This window comes from Heptranchias perlo, chromosome 22, assembly GCF_035084215.1.
Source record: "Heptranchias perlo isolate sHepPer1 chromosome 22, sHepPer1.hap1, whole genome shotgun sequence".
Taxonomy (NCBI): Eukaryota; Metazoa; Chordata; class Chondrichthyes; order Hexanchiformes; family Hexanchidae; genus Heptranchias; species Heptranchias perlo.
This window is the reverse complement of record NC_090346.1, coordinates 45,979,213-46,005,602: the sequence shown is the minus strand read 5'-3', so window position 1 is coordinate 46,005,602 and position 26,390 is coordinate 45,979,213. Positions and strand designations below refer to the sequence as shown.

The 26,390-nt window shown below is 41.8% G+C and overlaps 1 protein-coding gene across 1 annotated transcript in view; it reads left to right on the top strand.

Moving 5' to 3' along the window:
• LOC137340742 (dynein axonemal assembly factor 5-like) overlaps positions 1–26,390 on the top strand; it is an 89,903-nt gene that overhangs the window by 44,750 nt on the left and 18,763 nt on the right. Inside the window, exons 6-9 of the mRNA XM_068003475.1 lie at positions 5–217; positions 8,073–8,216; positions 14,124–14,292; positions 21,976–22,123. Coding sequence (XP_067859576.1) covers positions 5–217; positions 8,073–8,216; positions 14,124–14,292; positions 21,976–22,123 — 674 coding nt within the window. The remainder of the gene's footprint in view (positions 1–4; positions 218–8,072; positions 8,217–14,123; positions 14,293–21,975; positions 22,124–26,390) is intronic.

Here is a 26,390-nt window from a genome sequence, read left to right as displayed (position 1 = left end):
TTAGTCTGTGAAAGCAGCAGAGCTGATTGGAACTTTTGTGAATCCTGAGGTCTCTTTGAAATTGATTCTGACGGCGCTTGAGAAATCTGCCTGCACTGCTCATCTGATGGTGTTGGGCGCGGTCATAAGAGGCAGCTTAGCGCAAGTGCTGCACCCACATCTGATCAGAATTGGAGCAACACTGGCGCTTCCCGACACGTGCCAAGTATCTGAAAAGGTAAATGTTGACAGAAATAAAGGTTTGTCGCCTAGGTATCTTGTAGTGTATTTTTCTCATTCTTCCTATACAGTTTCATAAGAGTTTTTAATATAAACAACAAAACACCCGTGCATGTGTGGCGATTAAGTCCTTCAACCATTCTCCGTTGTCTGTTGTACTATGTATGCAAGTAGCTGTTTTGATTATACCTTTGATAGGTTGAAGATAATTATTCCCTAGGTAGAAGGCTTGGCCAATTTACATTAGATAGCCATGCAGTTTCACTACAAACTTAAAGTATGACACAAAAGGAGGGGGATTGACCAATGGTGAGGGGTACTGTACAATATTTCAGGACATAATTGAGCTCTGGCATGTTTCTCAGTTTATTTACTGGATGTTAGCTGTGTTAAGTGTGGATTGGTGATACTGTAGGAGATATTTGTGGTGAAGTATGCAGGCCAGTGCTGTGAATGATTGGTACTAAAAGTGCTGTTTAAAGCTGCTGGCTCTTAAAAGAAGGGATGGGAAAGAGAAAAAGTAACTGAGACAGCAGGCCACTTTCATCAAAAGAAGAAATCATTCAGTGGTAGTTTATCTATTTCTTGTCAATTAAACTTTTCATTACATTACCGATTTTGAATAAGTGATCTAAATAAAGGGCTTGTGACAGAGATGAAAATGACTGAGCATTTACAAACTTTCCAGTTGGATTAGTGGAGCTACTTTGCAGAAAATAAGCATGCTATTGACATGTTGGGGTTTGTGTGTCAGTAAGACAGTGAGAGCCAAGGGGTGACATTTCTGTTACATTACCTAACTCTGGATTTATGATAGATTTACTGTTGTAACCACAAAGGGAAGAAATTATTATAGTTTTCAAATTTGCTGCAATGAATGTTGCCTCCTTTTTAAAAAAAAAAAATTATGACACAGGTTTCCTCTACTGATGTGTCCAGCTATTTTGTGATACGATTTTTGAAGGATATGAGTTACATTTTCATGTTTTCTCCTCCTGTTTTCATGGTTGATTGGCAATAGTGAAGGAAAAATCCTAAAAAAAATTTTGTAAATAATGCAAACACAAAGAAAAGTGCTACTTGATTGGTTAACCAAAGAATGGTTATATTGTCCCAACATTGATGTATATGTGATTTTTGAGGTGTAATCTTTCTAGTAAGCATAATTTTGGTCCAATGTAACCATTTTTTCCCTAAGGCTATAGTGCACTACTGACTTCATCATTAACCTAGAAGACAGCGTTGAGTTTTTTTTGGTCACGCTAATTGCTTTGACCTTCTTATTTGTCTTGTATTTTCAGTCATTGCTAAATTCATGGATAATCCAATTAATGAAACGGGCATATTTGCAAACCACTTTGGTGCTTTTATTAATTCTAAGCTAATTAATTTTGTATTTGAAGGTTTATGATTTTTAAAGCTTCAACGTTGAGCCCAAATTAGTGTCACTATTGGAATTCAGCCAAACCTACAGCACAGGTTGTTTTGAAAGGTTTATCAAACTAAAATAACAATGAATCAGACTATCAGAATGCTTCTATAAATCGCTCTGATCTCCACCACCGTTGTAATTCTTGCTCTACCAGCAATGTACGGACCAGTAATTGTAACTAATCTGAGCACAGGAATTAAAACAATAACATTGCCATGATTTGTTATCTATACATTTTAATAATTGTTTCCAAATAACCTTGTGAGTTTGGACAACCTAGTGACATTTGAGCCTTCAGACTTTGAGGAATTTGCCTCATTGCATACGCCTGAGACCAATTTGCTTGCACTTGAAACTATACATGAACTCCTATCCCTTTAGAATGGACTGTGCTGTAAATTCATGTTAAGTACTGCATCACTTAAGCTGAAGATCTGTAATAACTAGGTACAGTTTGGTTATAACTCCATCATACTAGCTCATCATATTAAACAAGCCTGTTTTTCATTAATTTGTTCTCTCAAATGTTAATGTGACATGAGTGCGTTTATTTGGCATGCACAAGCAAAGAAAAGGAAAAGCTGGGACACTTAGTGGTTTCTGGAAGCCCTGTTTGGAACAAGTTGTCATCACTTATTACTAACCAGGCACTAGCTGTCAGTGAGGAGATTGTTGGAAGCTTTAACTGTATTTCTAATACAAATAATACTTTAGTGAAACAAAGAAAATATTTTATTACCCAAGCATTACTCCAGAAAGGCAGTAAAATCATTCCTTATTTACATTTATAGGATGTACTGTAACCTTTAGACCATTTACAGCGCCAGAGAATTACAGATTTACTGGGCCAGCCAAATGTCTGAAATTCAGCCTCATGTACTGTGACATTGAAATTATTACTATTATTACAGTAATAATGCCATTCAGATATTAAATGTAGCTTAACTACTGTAATAAAGACTTAAAACATTTTGAACACTTAATTTCTACTTCTTTGCCTTCCCATCTTGTCCCTGTTTTTGCTGTTTTAACTTACACTTATTTCTAGTTCTCTTCCCCACCCAAGCTCCCTCCTCTCATGAAGATGCTGTCTTATACTGAAATCCGCTTTATCGGTGCTCACAGCCTCTAGTACTTTGCTCAAGTGGCCAATCCTTATGTTGATCATGGAGGGCTAAGCAAAATCCTGTTCTCATCGGATAGCCACACGTGCACGCTTTACAACGGTGGGTCCCTCCAATTAATTTCTACTTGCTGAGATGGAAATTGAATTTGAAGAATATCAACTAATGTGATTGGATGGTATGACTTCAACTAATGGAAGTGAAGGTGCTTTATATCAGAACAAGGCTCGTTCCTGGCTGGGTGGTAAATCAATGCACTTACTGCTTCAAGATAAAGTGCCTTAATGTCTGACAGTCCAGGTCTACATCCTCTTAGCGTTAATGGGGATGTTGCAGTGGTACTATGCCATAAAGTGTTTGAACATAAGAACATAAGAAATAGGAGCAGGAGTAGGCCAATCGGCCCCTCGAGCCTGCTCCGCCATTCAATAAGATCATGGCTGATCTGATCCTAACCTCAAATCTAAATTCATGTCCAATTTCCTGCCCGCTCCCCGTAACCTCTAATTCCCTTTACTTCTAGGAAACTGTCTATTTCTGTTTTAAATTTATTTAATGATGTAGCTTCCACAGCTTCCTGGGGCAGCAAATTCCACAGACCTACTACCCTCTGAGTGAAGTTTCTCCTCATCTCAGTTTTGAAAGAGCAGCCCCTTATTCTAAGATTATGCCCCCCTAGTTCTAGTTTCACCCATCCTTGGGAACATCCTTACCGCATCCACCCGATCAAACCCCTTCACAATCTTATATGTTTCAATAAGATCGCCTCTCATTCTTCTGAGCTCCAATGAGTAGAGTCACAATCCACTCAACCTTTCCTCATATGTCCACCCCCTCATCCCCGGGATTAGCCGAGTGAACCTTCTTTGTACTGCCTCGAGAGCAAGTATGTCTTTTCTTAAGTATGGAGACCAAAACTGTATGCAGTATTCCAGGTGCGGTCTCACCAATACCTTATATAACTGCAGCAATACCTCCCTGTTTTTATATTCTATCCCCCTAGCAATAAAAGCCAACATTCCGTTGGCCTTCTTGATCACCTGCATAGTAACTTTTTGATTTTCTTGCAATAGGACCCCCAGATCCCTTTGTACTGCAGTACTTTCCAGTTTCTCGCCATTAAGATAATAACGTGCTCTCTGATTTTTCCTGCCAAAGTGCATAACCTCACATTTTCCAATATTGTATTGCATCTGCCAAATCTCCGCCCACTCACCCAGCCTGTCTATATCCCCTTGTAGGTTTTTTATGTCCTCCTCACTCTCTACTTTCCCTCCCATCTTTGTATCATGTGCAAACTTTGATATGTTACACTCGGTCCCCTCCTCCAAATCGTTAATATAGATTGTAAAGAGTTGGGGACCCAGCACCGACCCCTGCGGAACACCACTGGCTACTGGTTGCCAGTCCGAGAATGAACCATTTATCCCAACTCTCTGCTTCCTGTTAGATAACCAATCCTCCACCCATGCCAGAATATTACCCCCAATCCAGTGATTCTTTATCTTGAGCAATAATCTTTTATGTGGCACCTTGTCGAATGCCTTCTGGAAGTCTAAATACACTACGTCCACTGGTTCGCCTTTATCCACCCTGCACGTTATGTCCTCAAAGAACTCAAGCAAATTTGTCAGACATGACTTCCCCTTCGTAAAGCCATGCTGACTTTGTCCTATTAAATTATGTTTATCCAAATGTTCTGCGACTGTATCCTTAATAATAGACTCCAAAATTTTACCCACCACAGATGTTAAGCTAACTGGTCTATAATTTCCAGCCTTCTGCCTACTACCCTTTTTAAATAAGGGTGTTACATTAGCAGTTTTCCAATCTGCTGGGACCTTTGCCGAGTCCAGAGAATTTTGGAAAATTATTACCAAAGCATCCACAATCCCTACTGCCACTTCCCTCAAGACCCTAGGATGTAAGCCATCAGGTCCAGGGGATTTATCTGCCTTGAGTCCCATTAATTTACTGAGTACCAATTCCTTAGTGATTTTAATCGTATTTAGCTCCTCCCCCCGAGAGCCCCCTGTTTGTCCACTGTTGGGATATTCTTAGTTTGGATGTGTGTTTATGCTAATCAGACCATTAATGCCATAATACCTCACCACCACGCTTTTCTTTCAACTACCTCTTGCAAGCTACTGTTGCCCATTGTAGCTTTCCCATTCGATTCACTTCACGTGAAATCAAGAAACGGCTGAGTGCACTGGATACAGCAAAGGCTATGGGCCCCGACAACATCCCAGCTGTAGTGCTGAAGACTTGTGCTCTGGAACTAGCTGCGCCTCTAGCAAAGATGTTCCAGTACAGCTACAACATTGGTATCTACCCGACAATGTGGAAAATTGTCCAGGTATGTCCCGTCCTCAAAAAGCAGGACAAATCCTATCCGGACAATTACCGCCCCATCAGTCTAGTCTCAATCATCAGCAAAGTGATGGAAGGTGTCATCGACAGTGCTATCAAGCGGCACTTACTCACCAATAACCTGCTCACCAGTGCTCAGTTTGGATTCCACCAGGACCACTCGGCTCCAGACCTCATTACAGCCTTGGTCCAAACATAGACAAAAGAGCTGAATTCCAGAGGTGAGGTGAGAGTGACTGCCCTTGACATCAAGGCAGCATTTGACCGAGTGTGGCACCAAGGAACCCTAGTAAAATTGAAGTCAATGGGAATCAGGGGAAAACTCTCCAGTGGCTGGAGTCATACCTAGCACAAAGGAAGATGGTAGTGGTTGTTGACGGCCAATCATCTCAGCCCCAGGACATTGCTGTAGGAGTTCCTCAAGGCAGTGTCCTAGGCCCAACCATCTTCAGCTGCTTCATCAATGACCTTCCCTCCATCATAAGGTTAGAAATGAGGATGTTCGCTGATGATTGCACAGTGTTCAGTTCCATTCGCAACCCCTCAAATAATGAAGCAGTCCGAGCCCACATGCAGCAAGACCTGGACAACATCCAGGCTTGGGCTCATAAGTGGCAAGTAACATTCATGCCAGACAAGTGCCAGGCAATGACCATCTCCAACAAGAGAGTGTCTAACCACCTCCCCTTGACATTCAACGGCATTACCATCGCCAAATCCCCCACCATCAACATCCTGGGGGTCACCATTGACCAGAAACTTAACTGGACCAGCCATATAAATACTGTGGCTACAAGAGCAGGTCAGAGGCTGGGTATTCTGCGACGAGTGACTCACCTCCTGACTCCCCCAAAGCCTTCCCACCACCTACAAGGCACAAGTCAGGAGTGTGATGGAATACTCTCCACTTGCCTGGATGAGTGCAGCTCCAACAACACTCAAGAAGCTCGACACTATCCAGGACAAAGCAGCCCGCTTGATTGGCATCCCATCCACCACCCTAAACATTCACTCCCTTCACCACCGGTGCACGGCGGCTGCATTGTGTACCATCCACAGGATGCACTGCAGCAACTCGCCAAGGCTTCTTCGACAGCACCTCCCAAACCCGCGACCTCTACCACCTAGAAGGACAAGAGCAGCAGGCACATGGGAACAACACCGCCTGCACGTTCCCCTCCAAATCACACACCATCCCAACTTGGAAATATATCGCCGTTCCTTCATCGTTGCTGGGTCAAAATCCTGGAACTCCCTAACAGCACTGTGGGAGAACCTTCACCACACGGACTGCAACGGTTCAAGAAGGCGGCTCACCACCACCTTCTCGAGGGCAATTAGGGATGGGCAATAAATGCTGGCCTCGCCAGCGACGCCCACATCCCATGAACGAATATTTAAAAAAATTCAAGTCGTCTTATAAACCGATCAGTCTTCGATGTTGTCTATTTCCAGCTGGCATTTGTTCTATCTAAGGGCACCGATCTTCAGCCATATGGCATGTGCCCTACTTCTCATCAGTCCATCAGTGTTGGTCATTTTCTCTTGCCAGCTAATGCATGCGTCGTGCAGGGAGTGTGTTGGCAAGTACCCACCTGCTACTTCTGTGCCTTTGGCAGCGTCCATCTATTAGCACCACACACAGGTATCAATTGGATACCACCGTTACAGGGAGGATAATCACCACTGATTTACGTTTTCTATGATACTTTGTTTCTACTTTTTCATTATTTTTTCTTGATAGCCTCTTTAAACGTGTTAAATTTGGTTGGCCACTTGAGCATATTAAAAGGACAGTTTATGAATGAAAGCAAGACGATTAGCAAGACAAAGTAAGTCGTATTGCCAAATGTTGACATTTGTTCAGCCATGCCTTTGAGAAGTAAAGGCAGAATTTTCTCCATCAAATAGCATGTATAGATTTGCCTTGGATATGAGTTCCTTCCACCGATCAGAGCCAGGTGTTAATAGTGGCTGCTGAAGAAAATACACGATCATCAGTCGAACAGAAAATTGAGGTTCTTTGTTGTGGAAGAAAATTCACTCCTTTCAAAAAGTGTTCAGTGTCTTGTATGGAGGTATTTACCCCTGTGTCCTGAGCCAAATTTTGCACCTGGCAGCCCAGCTGAATGAAATTGGATCCATGCCTTTGAAATCTGTTGCATTAATGACAACCTATGAGAAAATAGATTTGTGGCTTTTGTCTAAACAAGTTCGGGAGAAAATATTGTCTTTGTACAAAAGGAGCGGTGCTTTAGCACATATTGAGGTCACATACAATGGATCTTGATCTCTCCTTTTTAGATTAGCAATAATCTTTTGGCAGTTTCATAAAACCAGAAATCAAATGAATGGAAATAAAAGGTTGAGTATGCAACAAAATAATATGGGGGAGAAATAAAGATCCGAAGATGATAATGTAGAAAATTTATATCCTTCAACGTCAGCCATTGTTGAAAACATTTACCAGCCAGTAATGCTTCTACCAGGAAACTGGTTTGAAATTTTATCTTGTGCCTGCTACTTTTCTTAGCAGGAAGTTGATGTACGTGAAGCAGCTGATGACCTGTGGGAAGTGTGTCGGTTTCCAGTGTTAAACTTGAAGTGTACTTTTTGCTTCTGTTCCCACCAGAGGAGTCATAGCAGTTTTAATATATAAAAAACACATGGTGGCTGGGGAGGAGGGGGGGTGGGGGGAGGGAAAGAAAGGAAGAGAGTTCATAATGATGTAAAAGGTTCTAACATAGCTTTGGGATCAAATTTGCAACAATTTGTAATTTCCATTAAGACCATATATATTCCCGTGGGGTTCTTTGAATATTTAAAAAAATAATATTCAGAGTGAAAGAGAAAAATGGTATGTGAATTTATGATGCAAAAAATATTAATTTGATTCTTTTTTTTCTTCTTTATGATGCCTATAGGTGGAGTATTTGGAACAACTGCTTCTGTGTGTACAGATCTTAATTACAGTCTGTGGGAAGCAGTGCAGTGAAATCAATCTGCCACTGCTTAAAGTGCTGGTGACCGTTGCATCCATAACATCTGACCAAGAGCTGAAAAACAAGGTATTAGAAAGTGTAAACCTATCCACATCAATTAGTTAAAGTTCATCTGTAATTTGGCTATTGACTTTTTTTTTAGAAAGCCAACCATTTCAAAACCTAAATGAATGGGTTCAGTGTCTTCCAGCTTTAATTTTGGGTACTTTCTAATTTATAGCTAAAGTTCCATCTTGCAATGGGTTTAACTTTTCTGAGTAGTGAAGTGGTTTTGAGTGGAAGAAATGTCGAATAGGTTGAATTGCTCCCAAGAATGGTAGTCTTCAAACTTAATACAAGGTACACTGCAGGAATATAATCCTTTCAAAAGGAATAATTCAAAAATAAGTTGGTTACTGGTCCACAGTTAAGTTTGTTTGTGTGCCTTTTTCCCCCCCATTTTGTCTTTCATTCACATCATTATTTATGCCCTATTTCTATCTTCACCATCTCTTAAACATCCTGGTTCTGACCCTATAATCGAAGGCCTTGTCAGCAAAGGTGTGTTAAAATTGTTGCTGATGCTGTGATGTCAAAACAGGTAGATGGAGTTGAGAAACAGATCAGCCATGATCTAATTGAATGGCGGAATAGGCTTGAGGGGCTGAATGGCCTCCTCCTGTTCCTATGTTCTTAAAAAAGCTATTGCTTCTGTTCCCCAGTACTATGGTGTGGTTTTGCTTAGATTTCGAACTTCACACTATTTTTCATAACTTGTTAAAAGACATTTAGCATGGATTCAGGAACAGGAGGTCATGTTTAACTAAGCAGCTAAAATTTTCCAAGATATTTTTGGTATGGTGTATTGAATAAATGTAGTTAATATGTAGTTGGGTTTTCAGACAGCTGTTGGCAAGATTCTACATTGCCAATTAATGGCTATGGTAAGACATCATTTGAATAGGACGTGAAGTATAGCACTGAATAGAAAATAGGCTTTAAAAAAAAATAGGAAATTGAAGATTGCTGTAAGTGGGTTATTTTCAGGTTGGGAAACTATTATGAGCAGGGTACCACAGAGTTGCTGTTGAGTCCTTCTGCTATTGTGATGTATATGTCTTGGCTGAGGGTAAAGCTGACAAGTTGGCAGATAATGCCAAAACAAGCGGCAGGGCAAATGAAGTGGCACCTGCAGCTCTTTGTGGATAAGTGTAAAATAACTAGTATTGGAGCAAGGAGCCTAATCAGGAAGTTTGTGTTAAATGAGACAGTGTAATAGCGAAAGAGGTCTCTTTTCTGGTGGGTGTGAAACAGTGAGGTACAGTAGAAAAGGCAAATAAGCTGATAGGTTGGATTAGTAAGGGATAGAGTACAAATTTAGAGGTTGTAAAGTTGCTATACAGAAGGCTTTGAATAGACTCCATCTGGAGTACTGGCCAGTTCTTCTTACCTTATAGAAAATATATTATTGTCTTTGAAAAGTGAGCAACGAAGATCATTGTGGCTATCAGCAACTTAAGTTCTGAGGACAGGTTAAGCAAGTTGGGCTGATTTACTTTGGAAAGGAGGACACTTTGAGGTGACCTAATTGAAGTTTTCAAGATTATGAAAGGAATTGACAAAACTGATCCAGATAAATTGCTCACACTGACCAGTTTAAATGCCAAGCGAGTTAAAGATGAAGTGGTTAGGACTAAAGCAGGAAGTCTGCTGGAACTTTATACCCAAAGGGTGATCAAGCTACTAAATAAGAAAGGACTTGCATTTTTATAGTGCCTTTCAGCACCTCCCAAATCACTTTACAGCCAATGAAGTACTTTTGATGTGTCGTCTCTGTTGTAATGTAGGAATAAGTTTAATAAGAGAATGCTATTGGAATAGATAGTGGTTCAAAAGACAATTGGATATGTTTCTGGAAGGAGACAGAGTTGAGGGATATGGTGAGAAGATGGCTAGGTGGGCCTCGCCTGTGGCATTGGGACAGCTTGCTTGGGCTCAATGGCATTTCTTGTTCCTAAAAAAAAAAATCTTCATGTTCTTAAGGTGTTTGCTGCTAAATCCTTTAAGGCCTCGTTATTGAGAATTCAATCCAAGTTAAACTCCTGTTTGGTAACAAATAGAGGAAAAAGTGGCTGCTATTTAAGATTTTCATATAAGAATAGTGCAAAACAAGTACTGGACAGTGAATGACCATGCACCCAGAATTATTTGGTGTAATTGTTTTAATAATTCAATGCATAAAGTGCTTTACCCAGACATTGTGCATTGGAAATCCTCCATTTCATCAAGATGGTGTACATCGTGCATATATTTTATAAGGCTATGATTCCTGAGTTAGTTTTCATGAATTTCAAGGCATTAGTAGACTGAAATGGAGCAGGAGTGGCCCCCAGAGTTACAGCTGCTAGCGATTTGGTATTTCAGTGATTATCTTCTGACTGTGTGCACAAACTGTCGCAAGAATTAATATTTAGGCACCTTAAGTGCTTGCAAATGTTTTTTCTTAGTGTCTTTGATTGTGAATGCCATATGCTGCTTTCTGGTCTAAAGAGTGTATTCATGTGCAGTCACTGGAAACATTTCAGCGAACACATCCTGCCCTCTGATCCTGAGCAATAACTATTGCTACTCATTCCAAAGACTAATTTTAAAAGAAGTAATGAAGCAAAAGATGTGTTCAGTTTCCATTTACCTTTTCAGCAAAAAAAAAGCTGTAGCTATTTTCAATTTGTTCCATTTCCTGATCTGATTGGAGAATGGGCAGAATGAATCAGAGTTTTCCTATATGAGGTGAAACACTTGTGTGTGAGAGGGAGTCTGACATTCTTTTGATCAAGTTGCTCTTTAGGGAGACACTTGAGCATTATTGAAAATGGTAAAATACATGTTTTATAAATTCTCTTCTACTCTTGGTGTTCCTGTACAATACACCACTTGCTGGCAGAGAGGAGAGAAGCTTTGAGACTTTCCAAGTACACCTTAGTAACCAGCCATTGAGGTAGTAGGCAAGAGTGGCTGAGGCACCTCCAATGTTCTTTCCTTCTCTGTGGTGAAGTGGCTGGTCTCCACTTTGTGCTGTTCCTCCTACATTGACCCGTGTAGAATTACGAGTTTGAACCTTTAACCGATCACTTTGTGATGCAGCCCAGGGAGTACCAGTGTGTGCTGTCACTTCCTTAAGGACCTTGTTTAACTTGTGTGGTAAGAATCTTGAAAAATATACTGGGAATAATTTTCACCTCCTGCATAATGAAATTTGGGTCGATGGTCCCGCTGTTGTATATTGTACCACTTTTTTTTTCAAATCACTGAAAAACTACACTTACTTTGGTGTGGCACTTCAAAAAGGGTCTATTCATGCAGAAGAAGCTTTAGATTGACTATTATAATTGCTCAGATGCTGAATTGCCTTTGTAGTCCTCAAAATGCCAACCATTCTCTGATAGCATGCTCAGAAGTGAATTTCTTTGTGTGACGCTAAGGGGTCAATTTTCAAAGGGCGGTGGGATGGCGAGGGGGTGATTTGCGGGTGCCAAATCCGGAATGCAAGTAGGCAGGTTGCAATCTAATGAGGCCAATTGAAGCCTCTTCCAGGTTTGGCGCCTGGCAGCCAGCCTGATTGACAGGCTGGCTGCCGGCAGGAGCTGCAACTTGGGCAGTGAGGGGGGAGACATCAGAGGTGGGAGGAGAGACATCGGTGCAAGTGACATCGTTTGAAATGTAGGTTTTTTTTACGTTGTGAAATGTTATTTTATTTCATTTATTTACTTTATTTTTCGTTGAGCTGGCCCTTCGTGCCTGGTTTCACCAGGAATGAATTGGAAGCCGTGGGAAAGCCGGCCAGGTAAGTTTTTAATATCGTTTTAAGTGGCCAATATGTAAGAAATAACGTACCTTAGTACCTCAAACATTTGCTTGTTTAAATATTGTCCCGCTGGTGGGACCTCTGGGTTGGGGAACAGTGCGCGCACCCAGGTGCGTCTGTGTGAAACTCTGAAACTGGTGGGTTGGAGCGGGGATTCGTCCCAGCTCCAGATTTTTGTGATTTTCTTTGCCCGCCCCCCAAACACACCTGGAATTGCATTTGAAAATTGAGCCCTAAGAGTTAGCACATAATCATTTGAACTCTGAAACCTATGAAAGCCTGTCGGTGTCTCCTGTGAGATGAGTGTGGGGCAGTAAGTGTGTATACACACACGCACACGTACTAATTGCTTTTCTCAATTAGAAAGAAGAAAGAAAAACTTGCATTTATATAGTGTCTTTCACGACGTCCCAATGTACTTTTTGAAGTATAATCACTGTTGTAATGTAGGGAAATATGGCAGCCAATTTGCGCACAGCAAGATCCCACAAACAGCAATGTGATGATGACCAGATAATCTGTTTGTGATGTTCGTTGAGGGATAACTATTGGCCAGATCTCCCCTGTTCTTTTCGAAATAGTGCATGGGATTTTTTTACGTCCACCTGAGAGACCAGACAGGTCCTCTATTTAACGTCCCATCCAAAAGAAGGCACCTGCGACGGTGCAGCACTCTCTCAGTACTGCATGGAGTGTCGGCTTAGATTTTGTGCTCAAGCCTCTGGAGTGGAACTTGAACCCACAACCTTCTGACTCAGCGATGAGAATGCTACCCACTGAGCCACAACTGAAAGGATAGCTTATGTGGGAACAGGATGGAAACTGCACCCTGCACAATGGGAGGAGTGCTGGGTTATGATCTCTTGTTAAAAGAAATTAATGTGCACAATCACAGGATGTTTTATTGTACACAAAACTGAGTAAATCAAATGGTTGAAAAAAGCTGAGAATCTGAGGAAGCACAGTTAGCACATTTTTGCCCCAAGTTTGAATCCAGCCCATAATGATGAGATGAGAGTCTGTTCTCTCTACCCGTTGTAAGGTCCGTAAGTGAAATAATTTTGGGCAGTCTCCACCCATTTCCTAATGGGAACAAGGCCACAGCACGGAACTTTCTGTAATTAGGCACAAGTTTGGCAATCCAACTCTGAAAAGCTGCAAGGATGGCTGCTGTGGGAAATGGAAGTATTACGTTGGTGTAATAGTGATTGATTCGAGTTAAGGCACACTACTGGGATAGAACTCTGGGAGTTTTACACTTCATGTATCAATACGGTATCTGTCATGGGAGTGTTTCATGCTGACAAGAGGCGTACAGTTTTTTTTTAAAAAGCCATTTCCAATGTAGTTACTGTACCTTAATGAGCACAGAATTCCTACTTGCATGGATTATGGTAATATTAAAATCTCACATTTTACATGGGTTTAATACGCAGATAAAACTTTTCCAGATCTGTTCTATGTAAATGTGCTTTAAGGTGTTAGTTGACTAGAATCACGGCACTTTAAACTGTATGCAGTGGAGATGGGCTCCACTTACATGGACGCAATCTGTCTGGGCAACTGCATTACGTAGAATCATAGAATCAGACAGCACAATTAGTCCCACTCCCCCGCTCTTTCCCCATAGCCCTGCAAATTTTTCCTTTTTGAGTATATATTCAATTCCCTTTTGAAAGTTACTATTGAATCTGTTTCCGCCGCCCTTTCAGGCAGTGCATTCCAATTGCAAACCAAATATATATGCAAGATTCATTGTTTTTTCCCAATGGGTTTTATCAGTTTGTCCGGGTAAACTTTACCTTGTGCCAGGCCCAAGTTTGTTTTCTCTGGTGCTCTCTAATAGCAATTCAGTATGATGCAGGATCGGATCTCCATTAAAACCTTTTTTCTTCTTCACTTGTTTGCCGACTGCACAACTATCAAACTAAGGAGCTTTGGGATTGTTAGTTAGAGCATTATAGCCTGACAGACCAGGTTTGTTTGCTTACAACAGACATCAGACACACTAGACAAATTGGGTCTGCACTGATACATGGTTTACACTGTAGTAGCTAATTGTTTATGCCATTATAATGAGCTGCTGTTCTTTAACATGTTGAACAATAAAACCTGTGATCTGATTGCAGGTAGAGAAGACCTTGGCTTCCCTCGCTGCAGTACAGAACTTGGATAATTTTTTGGACCTATATAGGCAACATATAAGTCAGCTGATCGGATGGGTGGCTGACACACAGCACCGGTGGACCAACTACTCTGTGCAACACTTGCAGTTTGAAACTATTATTACTCAGTCGGGTAAGGAAGATAAATTGCATTGCTCAGTCAAATTTTACATAGCCGACATCTTATGATTACTTTTGCACGTGAAGTTTTCTGCATTCTGGACTATTATTGTGATGGTAGGGCTTAAAATTCTGAAACCTATCTGTGTATAAACCACTAAACATTGGAACTTCTATTATCTGCACCCCAATTATTCACCTTCCCAATTGTCTATCACATATATGGGGTATGGGGCAAAGCTTCATTTCCCACTCTGCTAACTCCAATCTCCTCCTGTCTGTATGAATTAACAAAACGGTCAAGAAAGATTCCATTCAGTTTGTTGGTTGTATTCTACTTCAGTCCCCCGCTGAGGGTACTGCAGTACCATATGTGTAAGAGCAAACTTTGGGGCCCCCTCTACTTTCCACTGTCCACCAGGGATGGTCCCTCTATCATGGTAGATAATGGCAGCACCATTCCATTCAATTTTTTTTTTCCAGAACTCTAAGCAATTTTTTCAAACAAACCCAACTTCTGTTGCACATGTCTTCAAATTAATCCTAATAGAACAGCTGGGTTTATTTTAATTTAGAATGTTTTCCAATTGAATAAATCTGTCCAGATATCAACAAAATGAGCTTGATTGCACTGCTGTAATAAGGCATTTAAAATGCACAGCTCTGCTCACAGTCTTTTTATATAAAGATTTTTCCTCCCTTTTCCTGTGAAAAATCCTTTCTTTATCAGTAACAAGTCTGGTATTACTATAGCAGTGCAGCAAAATGCATAATTCAAAATCCAGTATAGTGGGAGTTCTATGGTAACTGCAAAGCTGGAATGTTGGCAGGAGACTTGCATTAGAGTCCTAGTATTGAGTGAAATTCACAGAGGTTTTCCTAAGCCGAGTACCTCTACACAGTGGCAACCAAGTCCCCAGGGTGGGGACAGAAAGGGGAAAGCCTCCCATATAAGTCATAACCCTTGTGACAGCTGGAGCAGTGAGCTTGTCAATGAAGACATATGTGGGTTGAGAGGGAGAAAATTAAAATTACTCATCTATTTTTAATGTACAATTTTTTTTGTTAAAGTAGTCAACCTGCGCTTATATTTTTGCTCATTAGGTTTAAAGGCATCAGTGCTGGGGAACTGAAATGTTTTTCTACTTTTCACACCCACTATCAGCACCCAACAGCCCCACGTCAAGTACAGCATGGAACTGATGCAATACAAAGATCCTTGTTGCAATGATTCCCATATGGAAATCTTGTCCCCTACATTTTGGAAGCTGTACTTTTATTTTTATACTGTCCTTGCAGAATTCTGTACTCAGGATGACAATTATCCCAATCGCAATAATCTGATTACTGGATTAGAAAAGTCTTGTGCTATGGTTCCAAACCCTATTCGCAGTGATGGAGATGAATGTACACACGAGCGGTTTTCTGGTTAAACTAATTATCTTTCTTGATGCATATATGGTAGTAAAAGTTCATTTACCAAAGTTCTCTTTCGAAACGGTAAAAGCACCTTGTTTTGTGCTCCTGCTCAAATCTTCGTCGACCCTCGTACACCGTTTGCTCCTGAGACCTTTTTGCACAATTCGAACTGTCGCTTTTTGAAAGAACTGCAGCTTTTAACTTCTTAACCTCATTTCACGTGGGCCGTTCATAGCTGACGGAGAGAAAGGAGACTTTCAGTCAATCAGTTTGGGCTTCCAGATCTTATCCAGTATGTCACTCAGTCCCTTAGTACACTTTTCAAGAACAGTTACCATTTGCTCTTAATATGTTTGTTGTGAGCAATAATTAATTGATTTTAGATTTCGTTTGTTGCCTCTCTGTGGAAATGCAGTGAAAGTACTTTTACAGTTTGCATCAAATATTTGTGTGCGCTGTCTACAATATTTTGCAGAAAAATAATTTGCATATGCTACAAAATCTGAAATAACAGAAAATGCTGGAAACACACATGCATCAATATCTGAAAGGACAAAGGGCAGATTAGCATTTGGGGTTGTATACCCTTCATCAAAACATGTCCTTTTTTTTTCTCTTCAGATGTTAATGGGTTTCTGTGTTTAGAATATTTTGCCATCATTGTGTTAAGTTGGCAAACAGCCAGCATATAATGCCAGATAAATGACTCCCTGGACAGTGGAGCCAAGTAACATTCTTCTTTTCTATTGTGTTTAAGGTGATATTATTGTTGGCAGGTTTCTTTCTTATTCTTCATACAAACTGGAAATGTCTGGGTAAATATTTGGTTTCCATGTTGGTCACTGCTGTTTTGTCCATGATGGTGTTTTCTGTCTTGTCTGCTGCACAGCTTCCAATAAAGCTGCTTTTATTAAATAGTAGCTGTCTTCCATCACCTTTCCCACCCCCCAATACGCACCTACATACTACTTGATTGGTTGACTGTATTCTCTGTCCTTTCTTAATATATGATGTGGAGATGCCGGTGATGGACTGGGGTTGACAATTGTAAACAATTTTACAACACCAAGTTATAGTCCAGCAATTTGCCTGAGGAAGGAGAAAATCTCCGAAAGCTTGTGAATTTAAAATAAAATTGCTGGACTATAACTTGGTGTTGTAAAATTGTTTACAACTTTCTTAATATAACTTTTTGTTACTGCAGACTCTGAACCCAGAGCTAATTTCACATTTCCTTTAGCTTATAGTGAGCGTGTTTTTCAGCTTTTAAAGGATGCTGTTGAACGGGTCACATGGACTTTCGACTTTCCTCCTCTTGGACGTTTCTGTCACAAATAGAGACCTTCTGCTTTAACTCTGCTGCCTGTATCCTAACTCACACCAAATCCGGTTCGCCTATCACCCTTGTGCTCGCTGACCTACATTGGCTCCTGGTCCAGCAACGCCTCTATTTTTAAATTCTCATCCCTGTTTTCAAATCCCTCCATGGCCTCGCCCTATCTCTGTAACCTCCTCCAGTCCTACAACGCTCAGAGATCTCTGCGCTCCTCCAATTCTGGCCTCTTGCGCATCCCCCATTTGCATTGTTCCACTATTAACGGCCATGCCTTCAGCTGCCTGCTCTGGAATTCCCTCCCTAAACCTTCCCACCTCTCCCCTCCCTTAAGATGCTCCTTAAAACTTACCTCTTTGATCAAGCTTTTGGCCACTTGTCCTAATACCTCCCTAATATGGCTTGGTGTCACATTTAGTTTGATAACGCTCCTGTGAAGTGCCTTGGGACGTTTTGCTATGTTAAAGATGCTATATAAATGCAAGTTGTTGTAATATCAGGTGCCTGTTTCTGTGGCTATTCATCACACAGTTGCAATCTGGTAGGTTTGTCAAATTATTTTAAGTACTGAGCATACCTACTGTTGGTTGAAACATGGAGCACCATTTGGTATTACATTAAGAGCCCCCCCCCCCCATAGTTTTGTGCAGCTGATCGAAGGAAGATTGTGTGGAAGTTTTGAGCCTGTATGTGCACTTGAAATGGTTGTGTTCTGCTGAGCCTGAAGGGGAAAGTTTCACTTGGACGTGCAATAGTTTCCAGTAGGGGCCTTTGGTGAGCCATTGTGAGAGAAGAACTACTTCAAACAACGTGCTATCGAAAGCTATCCCTGATGAAAGCTGGTACTCCCTAACTCTGCTGTCTGTATTGGTATTGGATTTGCTCGTTGTGACACGACTGCAGTCACGCAGCACACGAAAATGTGACATCCAGTAATGTTGCTTAGAGTAATAGGGTGGTGTTCTGTGCTTCTGCACTCTCCCACCTCTGATTTTTTCTACCCACTCATTAGGCAGAAAATGGCAGGCTGGGGAGCGTGGAAGCGGAAAATTTCCCCTATATTATTTGGTCACGGCAGGAGGTACATGTATAAAATGTAGTGGTTTATTGGTAATGTATTTGAAAAACATGCAATTGATAAATAACATTAGATATTGCTAATTTAATTAGCTACTAGTAAAACTCCACTATCAAAAATATGTTCAGAAGTATTTCATAGTCCGAGATCGATCTAACATATATCTGTTGTCAAGCAGCCAGAACACCTAGATAATGTTGCACATTTTCCATTTACAGATTCAGATCTGATAGTTTCCATAACTTTACGTTGTGTATTATTGCAAAACTAGGGCACGTTCCAGGCAAGCTTTGTGCATGAGCTGTATATTGCCAGGGGGCAGGAGATGAGTAGGGGTTTAAATTAAAATGCTTACCTCTAGCTGAATTCATATTCAGTCTCTTTGGAGGCAGTTTTAAATTATTATCTGTAGGTGGAAGTTTTCATCTCAAAATAACAAAATTACCAAATTGGCACTGTTTGTATTGTACATTTATAGTTTGGTCAGAGCAATCCAGAATTCACAGCCATTGTGTAAGGTGAGCAACTGATAGGATCTTTGAGAACTGACAGATTTATCACAGATGTGAGTTTACTTTGTTGAGCTTAGCAGTGTTCCTAAATGGAACCGGATACTTCTAAAACCACTCTGAATGAAATCTGTGGTCATTTGTTACACAAAAGGTATTTTACATAGTTGTGCAAATAATGAATTAAGTAAAATGAGCATTCTTTCTGTAATGGTTGCACTCATAGTTTCAATTAGCTGTAAGATATATAAAATATAACTCAACAAAATTGATTTTAGTTTTCTAAAGTAAAAGTTAATCTCAGTGCAACCCTTATGCACATGGGCCATGATTTTAGAATGGAGGCGGGATGGCAGGTTTGGGGGGGGGGGGGTTGGCGGAATGAACGCGTGGGTAACCCGAACAACAAAATATGTCCGTTTCCCATGTGATCGAAGTGAATTGGTGCCGGGTTTGCTGTCGGAAAGCTGCACCGCGGGTGGGCTGCGCACCCGCATCGCAGGCTGTCAGCTGGAGGAGCTCTATTTAAAGGGCCATTGCTCCACAGGCTTTTGCTGGAGCACAGACCCAGAAATCACAATGGTGCAGCACAGGGGCAAGGCTGCTCCAAGGTTCAGTGACTCCTCGCTGTAGAAACTACTGGACGGGGTGAGGCAGAGGAAGAGGGAAGTGTTTTACCCCATGGACAGGAGGAAGTGGCCTGGCTCGAGGTGGCAGAGGAGTCACCAGCAGCAGCAACATCTCCCGCATCTGGATCCAGTGCAGGAAGCTGTTCAATGACCTAACTAGGTCAGCAAAAGTGAGTGCACTTACTCATTCTCCTGCATTCAGTGTTCCACGTCACCCCCACCCCCCCAACTTATTGTGCACTGCCAAGACTACTCCTCGCACCCACTTAAGGCTCATCCTCAACTTACCTGCAGTTCCTCACCTCCCCGTTAGTCACCCCACCACTATCACTCACCCCAATCCTCATCTGATGTGATGGCTCTGTCTCATACTCACCCTCTGATGCATCTCTTTGATGGTCAGCCTCACCCAAAGCAATGCATTCATCGGTTGGCCACTTCACCATCACTCACTCACACGTCTGTACTTTCTCCCCTTCTAGGAGAAGAGAGCGCAAAATACACGCGAGAGGGCGAGGACTGGAGGGGGGGCCACAACAAGTAGTGGTCCTCACAGACTGGGAGCAAGAGGCGCTTGAGATCAGTCGTACCCTCAAGTGCTTGTCTGTCAGGGACGCCGAGACTGGCACCCCACAAACGTCTGGTGATACAACTTTAACATTCATCACACACACTATGAATTGATGTTAACAGTGCTTGCCATGTTCAACACCTCAGTATGCTCGTCGCAATATGACGCATCTGTGATGATGCTTAATATTGCCTTCTGTTCTCTTACAGGCCCTTCGACCACAGTGACGGCAGAGGGTTATTCCTCAGAGGACCTGCCAGCCTCTGAGGGTGCACAGTCACATCTTAAGTGAGCCATCCACCAGCGCAGATACTCACATTGCGGTGGGTCCTAGTCAGTTAGTTGGGTTGGCACCTGGTGAGTCACCACACACAAGTGAGCACAAGCAGACAATGGTGACAGGCAGCTGTGGAGAGTCCGCGTCGGAGGGAGTGCTCTGCTCAGCTGGACGCAGATGCTGCACCCGGGGGCCATCCTTTAAAAGGTGAATGATCGAGGAACAGCAGCACATTTGCGAGGTACTGGAACAGGTGCCATGCGCACTCTCCACAATAGCTTAGAGGATGGAGCAGTCTAACTCCTGCATGAGTGGAATGGTGGCACGAGAGGGAATCTCTGATAGTGTCGCAGGACGTGAGCAACTGTCTGAGATAGTGTCGCACGCAACTGCTGAAATGTCTGAGGTAGTGTCGCAGGTAAGTGCGGGAATGTCTACGATGGAGAGAAAGCTAGCCTCCATTGAGCTTCAAGCACAACTCACAAATGAGTCCATTCAGGCCCTAACAACAGTCATTCGGATTCGATGATCAACATTCTTCCGCTTCAAACAGGCTGACAGATACTTGAGAAATGATCTTCCAATGCATCACACATGTCTACCACACTGTTGTCCGGCAGGATGGTAGGAGTGATGTGGGCCTGGTCCAGGGGAGGGGTGATGGCAAAAGGGGACATGGAAGTGGGGACGCCACTCAAAGCGCTCCCACAACTCACCTGTTGCCCCCCCCTCTCAACCAGTACCCACAATGCTGCCTCCTCTCCAGGTAGCTGAATCTGCCCCTGCACAGGTGCAGGTGGAACAGTCTTTGGAGGGGCCCTCACGGGCACCAAAACCCAGAGGGCGTAGGCCGAAAGCATCTAAGCAGTCAGGCATGAACATGAGCAACCTGCCACTGCCACTACCTCTGCTGCAGCCTCAGGGGATGCACCACGTAGAAATAGTAGGAAGAGAAAGGCTAAGGGTTTGTGATCATGAAGGGTATTTGACAGCTGGTCATGTTTTTCATTTATATTTGTTTTTTTGTTAAACTCACATTAAATATTATAATTATCACCACTACTTCCAGGTCTTGCCCATTCTTGACTGGCTTTTGTGATGGGGCCCTTTCATGAGGTTCACCATGAACGGTGACACTTGATGCCACCCAGTGGATCGCTTTACAGTGGGTTTATGTGTAGTTGCAGGACTGTTTTGTGCAGGCGGAGTGGCGAGACTGGTGATGTTGCTCGTCCTCTGATGTAGTCGTGAATGCAGCCTGATGGTGTGAGTTTGAGGGGGTCAGAAAAGTTGGTAAATATGTGTGAACAGAAGAATTCTAAGCGGAAACTAAGAATTTTCAGTGAAAACACAAAGATCTCCCAGCCAGAAGTTTGTCTGAAAGAACTGAGTGCCCTGCTGCAATAACTCACCTTTTCTCCCCATCTGTCAAACAAGCATTTGAATGTCCAACTGGCTGCTGGCTGCAACACATCTGGTAGAACATGGAGTGTTTCCCACAGCATGGGAAACACGCTGAGGATGTTTGAAAATTGGACCCCTGCCTCACTGTGCACAAAATTAAGTACTTCAACTGTCTAACTAACTGTTTTAACTGTCATCCCGCCGGCTTTAATTGCTGGTGGGACTTCCGCATTCAGGAGGAGCGCGCGTACCCAGACGCGTCATGGGGAACCCGGAAATCTGCAGGTTGGAGCTGGGTTCCGAACCCGCTCGGGATTTCCCCGATTTTCGGAGCCCCCAACGCACCTGCACTTGGGTTCCAAAATCGAGCCCATGGTGTTTATCTAGTTACTAAATATCCTGAAAATAAAGCTGTGTTTTAGAAGTACTGTTCTAATGGAATCACTTGCTGAGGTTGTCTGTGCTGTGTTTTGTAGGTCCTGTACTAGGGGAATCACTCCATGAAGTTTTTCCAGTTTTGAAAACCTGCCTGCAGCCCAGCAGAGACCCCGAGATGCGCTTAAAACTCTTCACTATTTTATCAAAATTACTGCTGAATGCCAGTGAAACTCTGAACTCTCAAGGGTAGGTGTAAGTTCAACGATACCAAATTTCTCAGTAAGAATTAATCACTGTTAGAGCCCTTTGATATTTTACATTTTACGGTCTATAAAAGAAGAATTGGGTGTCTGGTCAGTTCCCTGGTAGCTGCATGGTAAGTTTATATTACTCCCAGTAATGCAGTTGTCACTAAAATCACTTGTGGGTATTTGTGCACTGCAGTAGAATTGTCAATGGCAGGGTGGAACCATAGAACAGTGGAGCTGCATATGGAATTAATACATTTGCGTTCCAGGCAATCTCAGTGCAGTGAATCATAGAATGATACAGCATAGAAGGAGGCCATTCGGCCCGTCGTGCCTGTGCCAGCTTTTTGAAAGAGCTATCCAATTAGTCCCACTCCCCTGCCCTTTCCCCATAGCCCTGCAAATTTTTTGCCTTCCTGTATTTATCCAATTCCCTTCTTGAAAGTTATTATTGAATCTGCTTCCACCACCCTTTCAGGCAGTGCATTCCAGATCGTAACAACTCGCTGCATTTTTTAAAAAGTATCCTCATCTCGCCTCTGGTTCTTTTGCCAATTGCCTTTTAAAAGAGTGCAAAGAGAATCTAAGTGAAAGGGGAGTAAAAGGCATTCAAGTCTCATGATGGTAGATGAGCTGAAGGCTCTTGTTCCTCTGCGGCTAAACACAAATCCTTGCTCCAGGAATTGTATGCAACCTGCCTGTGATTTTGATCATTTAGGGCATTCCATGGTGCCACTTTCTTGAAAGGTGATGATGTGCCATTAAGCAAAAAGTTCCATTTCCTGAAAAGAAAACAACCTTCTACACTGGGAATAGTTGTCTCAAAGTGCAATTTTAGAAGCTTCCAATTATTTGGTGTGTGACGGTGTAAAGCTAATTACTGCAAACAAAAAAGGTTTGGGGTTATGAGTCACCGTTTCACTCGGAGTGGTTTGTTTCTTCCTCATTTATTTTATATATAAATTTGCTTCGTCGTGCCTGCCAGCTTTTGAAGGACAGCAAGTTTCCGAGTGCTTTATTTGAAATGACCGTAGAAAAATCATTAAGGGAGCCTAACCAAACCCTGAGACAGATTATGCTTCATCACTGCAGGATGTTGTCCACTTTATTTGTGGAATTTTACAGACTTATGATTCAGATGACAGGTGCACAATTTCTCTGTCATGGCTAAGGGCCACACATTAGAATTCTTTGTCTCAAATGAGCTCTAATGGTCTTGTGCTAGATATTTCTTGGCCATGCAGACTGCCAGACTCCAAGTGTTCATCATACAATTTCTGTGTGTGGCCCACCCACTTATTCCGTTTTCTCTATTGTTTTGTTTTTTTTCCTGTTTTACATGATTGGTCTTAAATAAAAAGCATTTTTGTTTTTCTTTCTTGTGCAAATCCTATTGGAAAAACTGTATAAAGCCAAACTAACATTGTGCTTTGATGTGGACATTTTACCTATCAACAGTCTCTATTAACAATGCCAACACAGAGACAAAACTGGAGATGGGTCAGACTGAATGCAGACCACCTTGTAGAATTGCATTAGTCAGTTCAGGTTGAATTATTAACCGGATTAAAATCAATGTTTCCTTCTCTGGGTAATCCAACATCAATCACGCAAGATGCACTTAATTATGTTTTAAGAAATTGCTTTTAATTATGTGCTATTTTGGATGGAACTTGAAGGAGCTGTAGTTTTGGCAGCAGTTGAAGTTATTTTGACAACTGTAATAGGGGAGCGCCATCTTCTGGAGTGCAAATTATAACACGAGAGAAGAATGATTTCCATCTAAGTGCTCTGCGAGTCCAGCCTTTTGAAGTTAACAGTCGGGTACCTGCCGTACAGTTCACCAATGGAAGATTCGAGTTTGGTATTCCAAGTGAATTCTTCTGACGTAAACTCATGTACATTATTGATTAGGTGCATCAAAATATCAATTGGCATGCTGACATCGTAATGTCTCCATATTTATGGTGCCAGTCTTGTTTCACTCGAGGTACACGTGGAACGTGCAGAGAAAGAAAAAAATAAATTAAGGGGGGGAAAATGAGCTGGGGAGGGGAGACGAAAGTGATATGAAAAGACACAGTGCAGTGGAGATGTGTGCAGTATTCCAACTTGGCTTAACTCAAACCCTTGCACAACTCTATACTGCAGCCAATCAGAAAGCTGCCCAAATGTTTTATGTGAAATCTATGGGATAAATCCCTTGTACTAAATCCCTCATCAACAATAGCAGTTTAGAAAAAATATTGTGTTTTTTTAGTTTTCCTGGAGGTGGGGAGGGTGTTACTGACTGTTGGCTCTCAATGTTTATGACACATCTGCATCATCAATAAGATTTAATTTAATTTTTTAATTTTTAAAAATAGTGCACAGATCTACAATATGGCAGTGTTTCGTTGGGCTAGACAAATTTGAGAGCTGTGTTCCCTTCTTGCATAGCACCTCCAGTATCATGGTCGTTCTGGGGATCACTTGTCTTTTTAAAAACGTAGAATTACTATTTTCTTCTGAGCCAAGGACTACTTGCAACGTGCTGCACAGTTGAATCACAGTCAGTGAGTCCATGCTCCCAAAACTACTTCCACAGACTATTATTCATATTGTATATAATTAATTATTTTCCCAAAACCGAATTAATGTCACAGGGCTAGTTCCGTCTATCTTTACTGAATGCTGGATTGCAAATTGTTTTCAAGCTTTACTTTTTTTTAATCACTCCCGTATCCAGTTTACAACCTTAAATGACAAGCCCTTCAGTCAGTTTTAGTTTATCTTTTTCTGAAAAGGTTTGCCTTTTATTTTTATTATTAAAGGAATTGTCCATGTTTTTTATTAGCTCACAGGAATGGCTGTTCCGTTTGCTCATTACTGCAGTTGTACCTTTTTTCTTAAATTGCATCGTTACGTATTTGTCAGCATGATTTGGGCACATTAGTACAGTTTCACGTGCTTTAAGATCAAAATCTCAGCTCCTTCATTTATTTTTTTTTACCTCCTGTTAATAGCACCAGTTGTATTCTGAATGGTCCCTAATGTGAGAAAATCTTTTGGAGCACTGCTTCATGCTTTAACTTGTATGTTCACTTTTGTTTGAATTTGAAGTACTTTTTCTGTAATTTTGGAAGTTTTGTATTGGACTTTGTTGCCTCAACGGCAGCTGTGCCTTCTCTGTCGCTTATGACCAGAGGTGTTGTGCCTCCCCCATTATCACGGGCTTGCTTTGTGTAAAATCTGTACACCTTTCCAATAGAGGAGGCTTCAGCTGTTATCTACCATACAGGCAGAGTTGGGAAATACCCAAACAAAGAAATCATTCAGGGCGGCCAACAAATCCAGCCATTTGGACCACAGTCCTCCAAATGCACATCAAAGGTTCAGCCTTCAATGGCGCATTGAAATAATTTTTTTTTGGGTAAAAGTTAAAGTTCAGGTAAAGCAAGCTAAGTCAACAACCAGGTTTTGAACCACCCGAGCCCAGCTTTCTGCACCACGCCTATCTTGTACTCTGCTGCCTTCAACGACTGCCAGCTCCTTTCTGTAAAGTAACCAAGCTTGCGTAGAAAATATCCTGTAAGCCAGTGGTTTTCAAGCTTTATTTTATCTGCTCCAAAAATATCGAAACACTCTTGGAGACCCGTCCGTCCGTCCTAATTTCCCAAAAAATGTCAGCTACCAAAAGGAAAACAATTATACCATTGCAGAAAACATTGTTTATTATTATACAGCAACAGGAGTGACCTGCTGGTAAGTCAACTAATGCAGAAATTTGATGTCAAATGGACAGACCAAAATCATCTAGTTCTGTTCAAAGCGAAATCACCAGGTTATGCCCCTTATTCCTACAGTTGGGAGTTTTCAGACTCTTCCTTTCACACTGGGGGTCATTTCACTGCAGTTTTTAGGGCAACAAAAATCATCTGGGACCCAATGAGGTTTTTTCAGTATTGAATGATCTCTGTTTTTGGCAGGGTTCACTGTTAACGTTAAATGTACGGCTGCAAATTGAGATCTAACACAGCAGAATTGAACTGCAAATTACTTGACAAAAGCAAAATACGATGGATGCTGGAAATCTGAAATAAAAACAGAAAATGCTGGAAAACACTCAGGTCAGGTAGCACCTGTGGAGAGAGAAACAGAGTTAATGTTTCAAGTTAATGACCTTTCATCACCTTTCTGATGAAAAGTCATCGACCTGAAACGTCATCTCTGTTTCTCTCCCTACAGATGCTGCCTGACCTGAGTGTTTCCAGCATTTTCTGTAT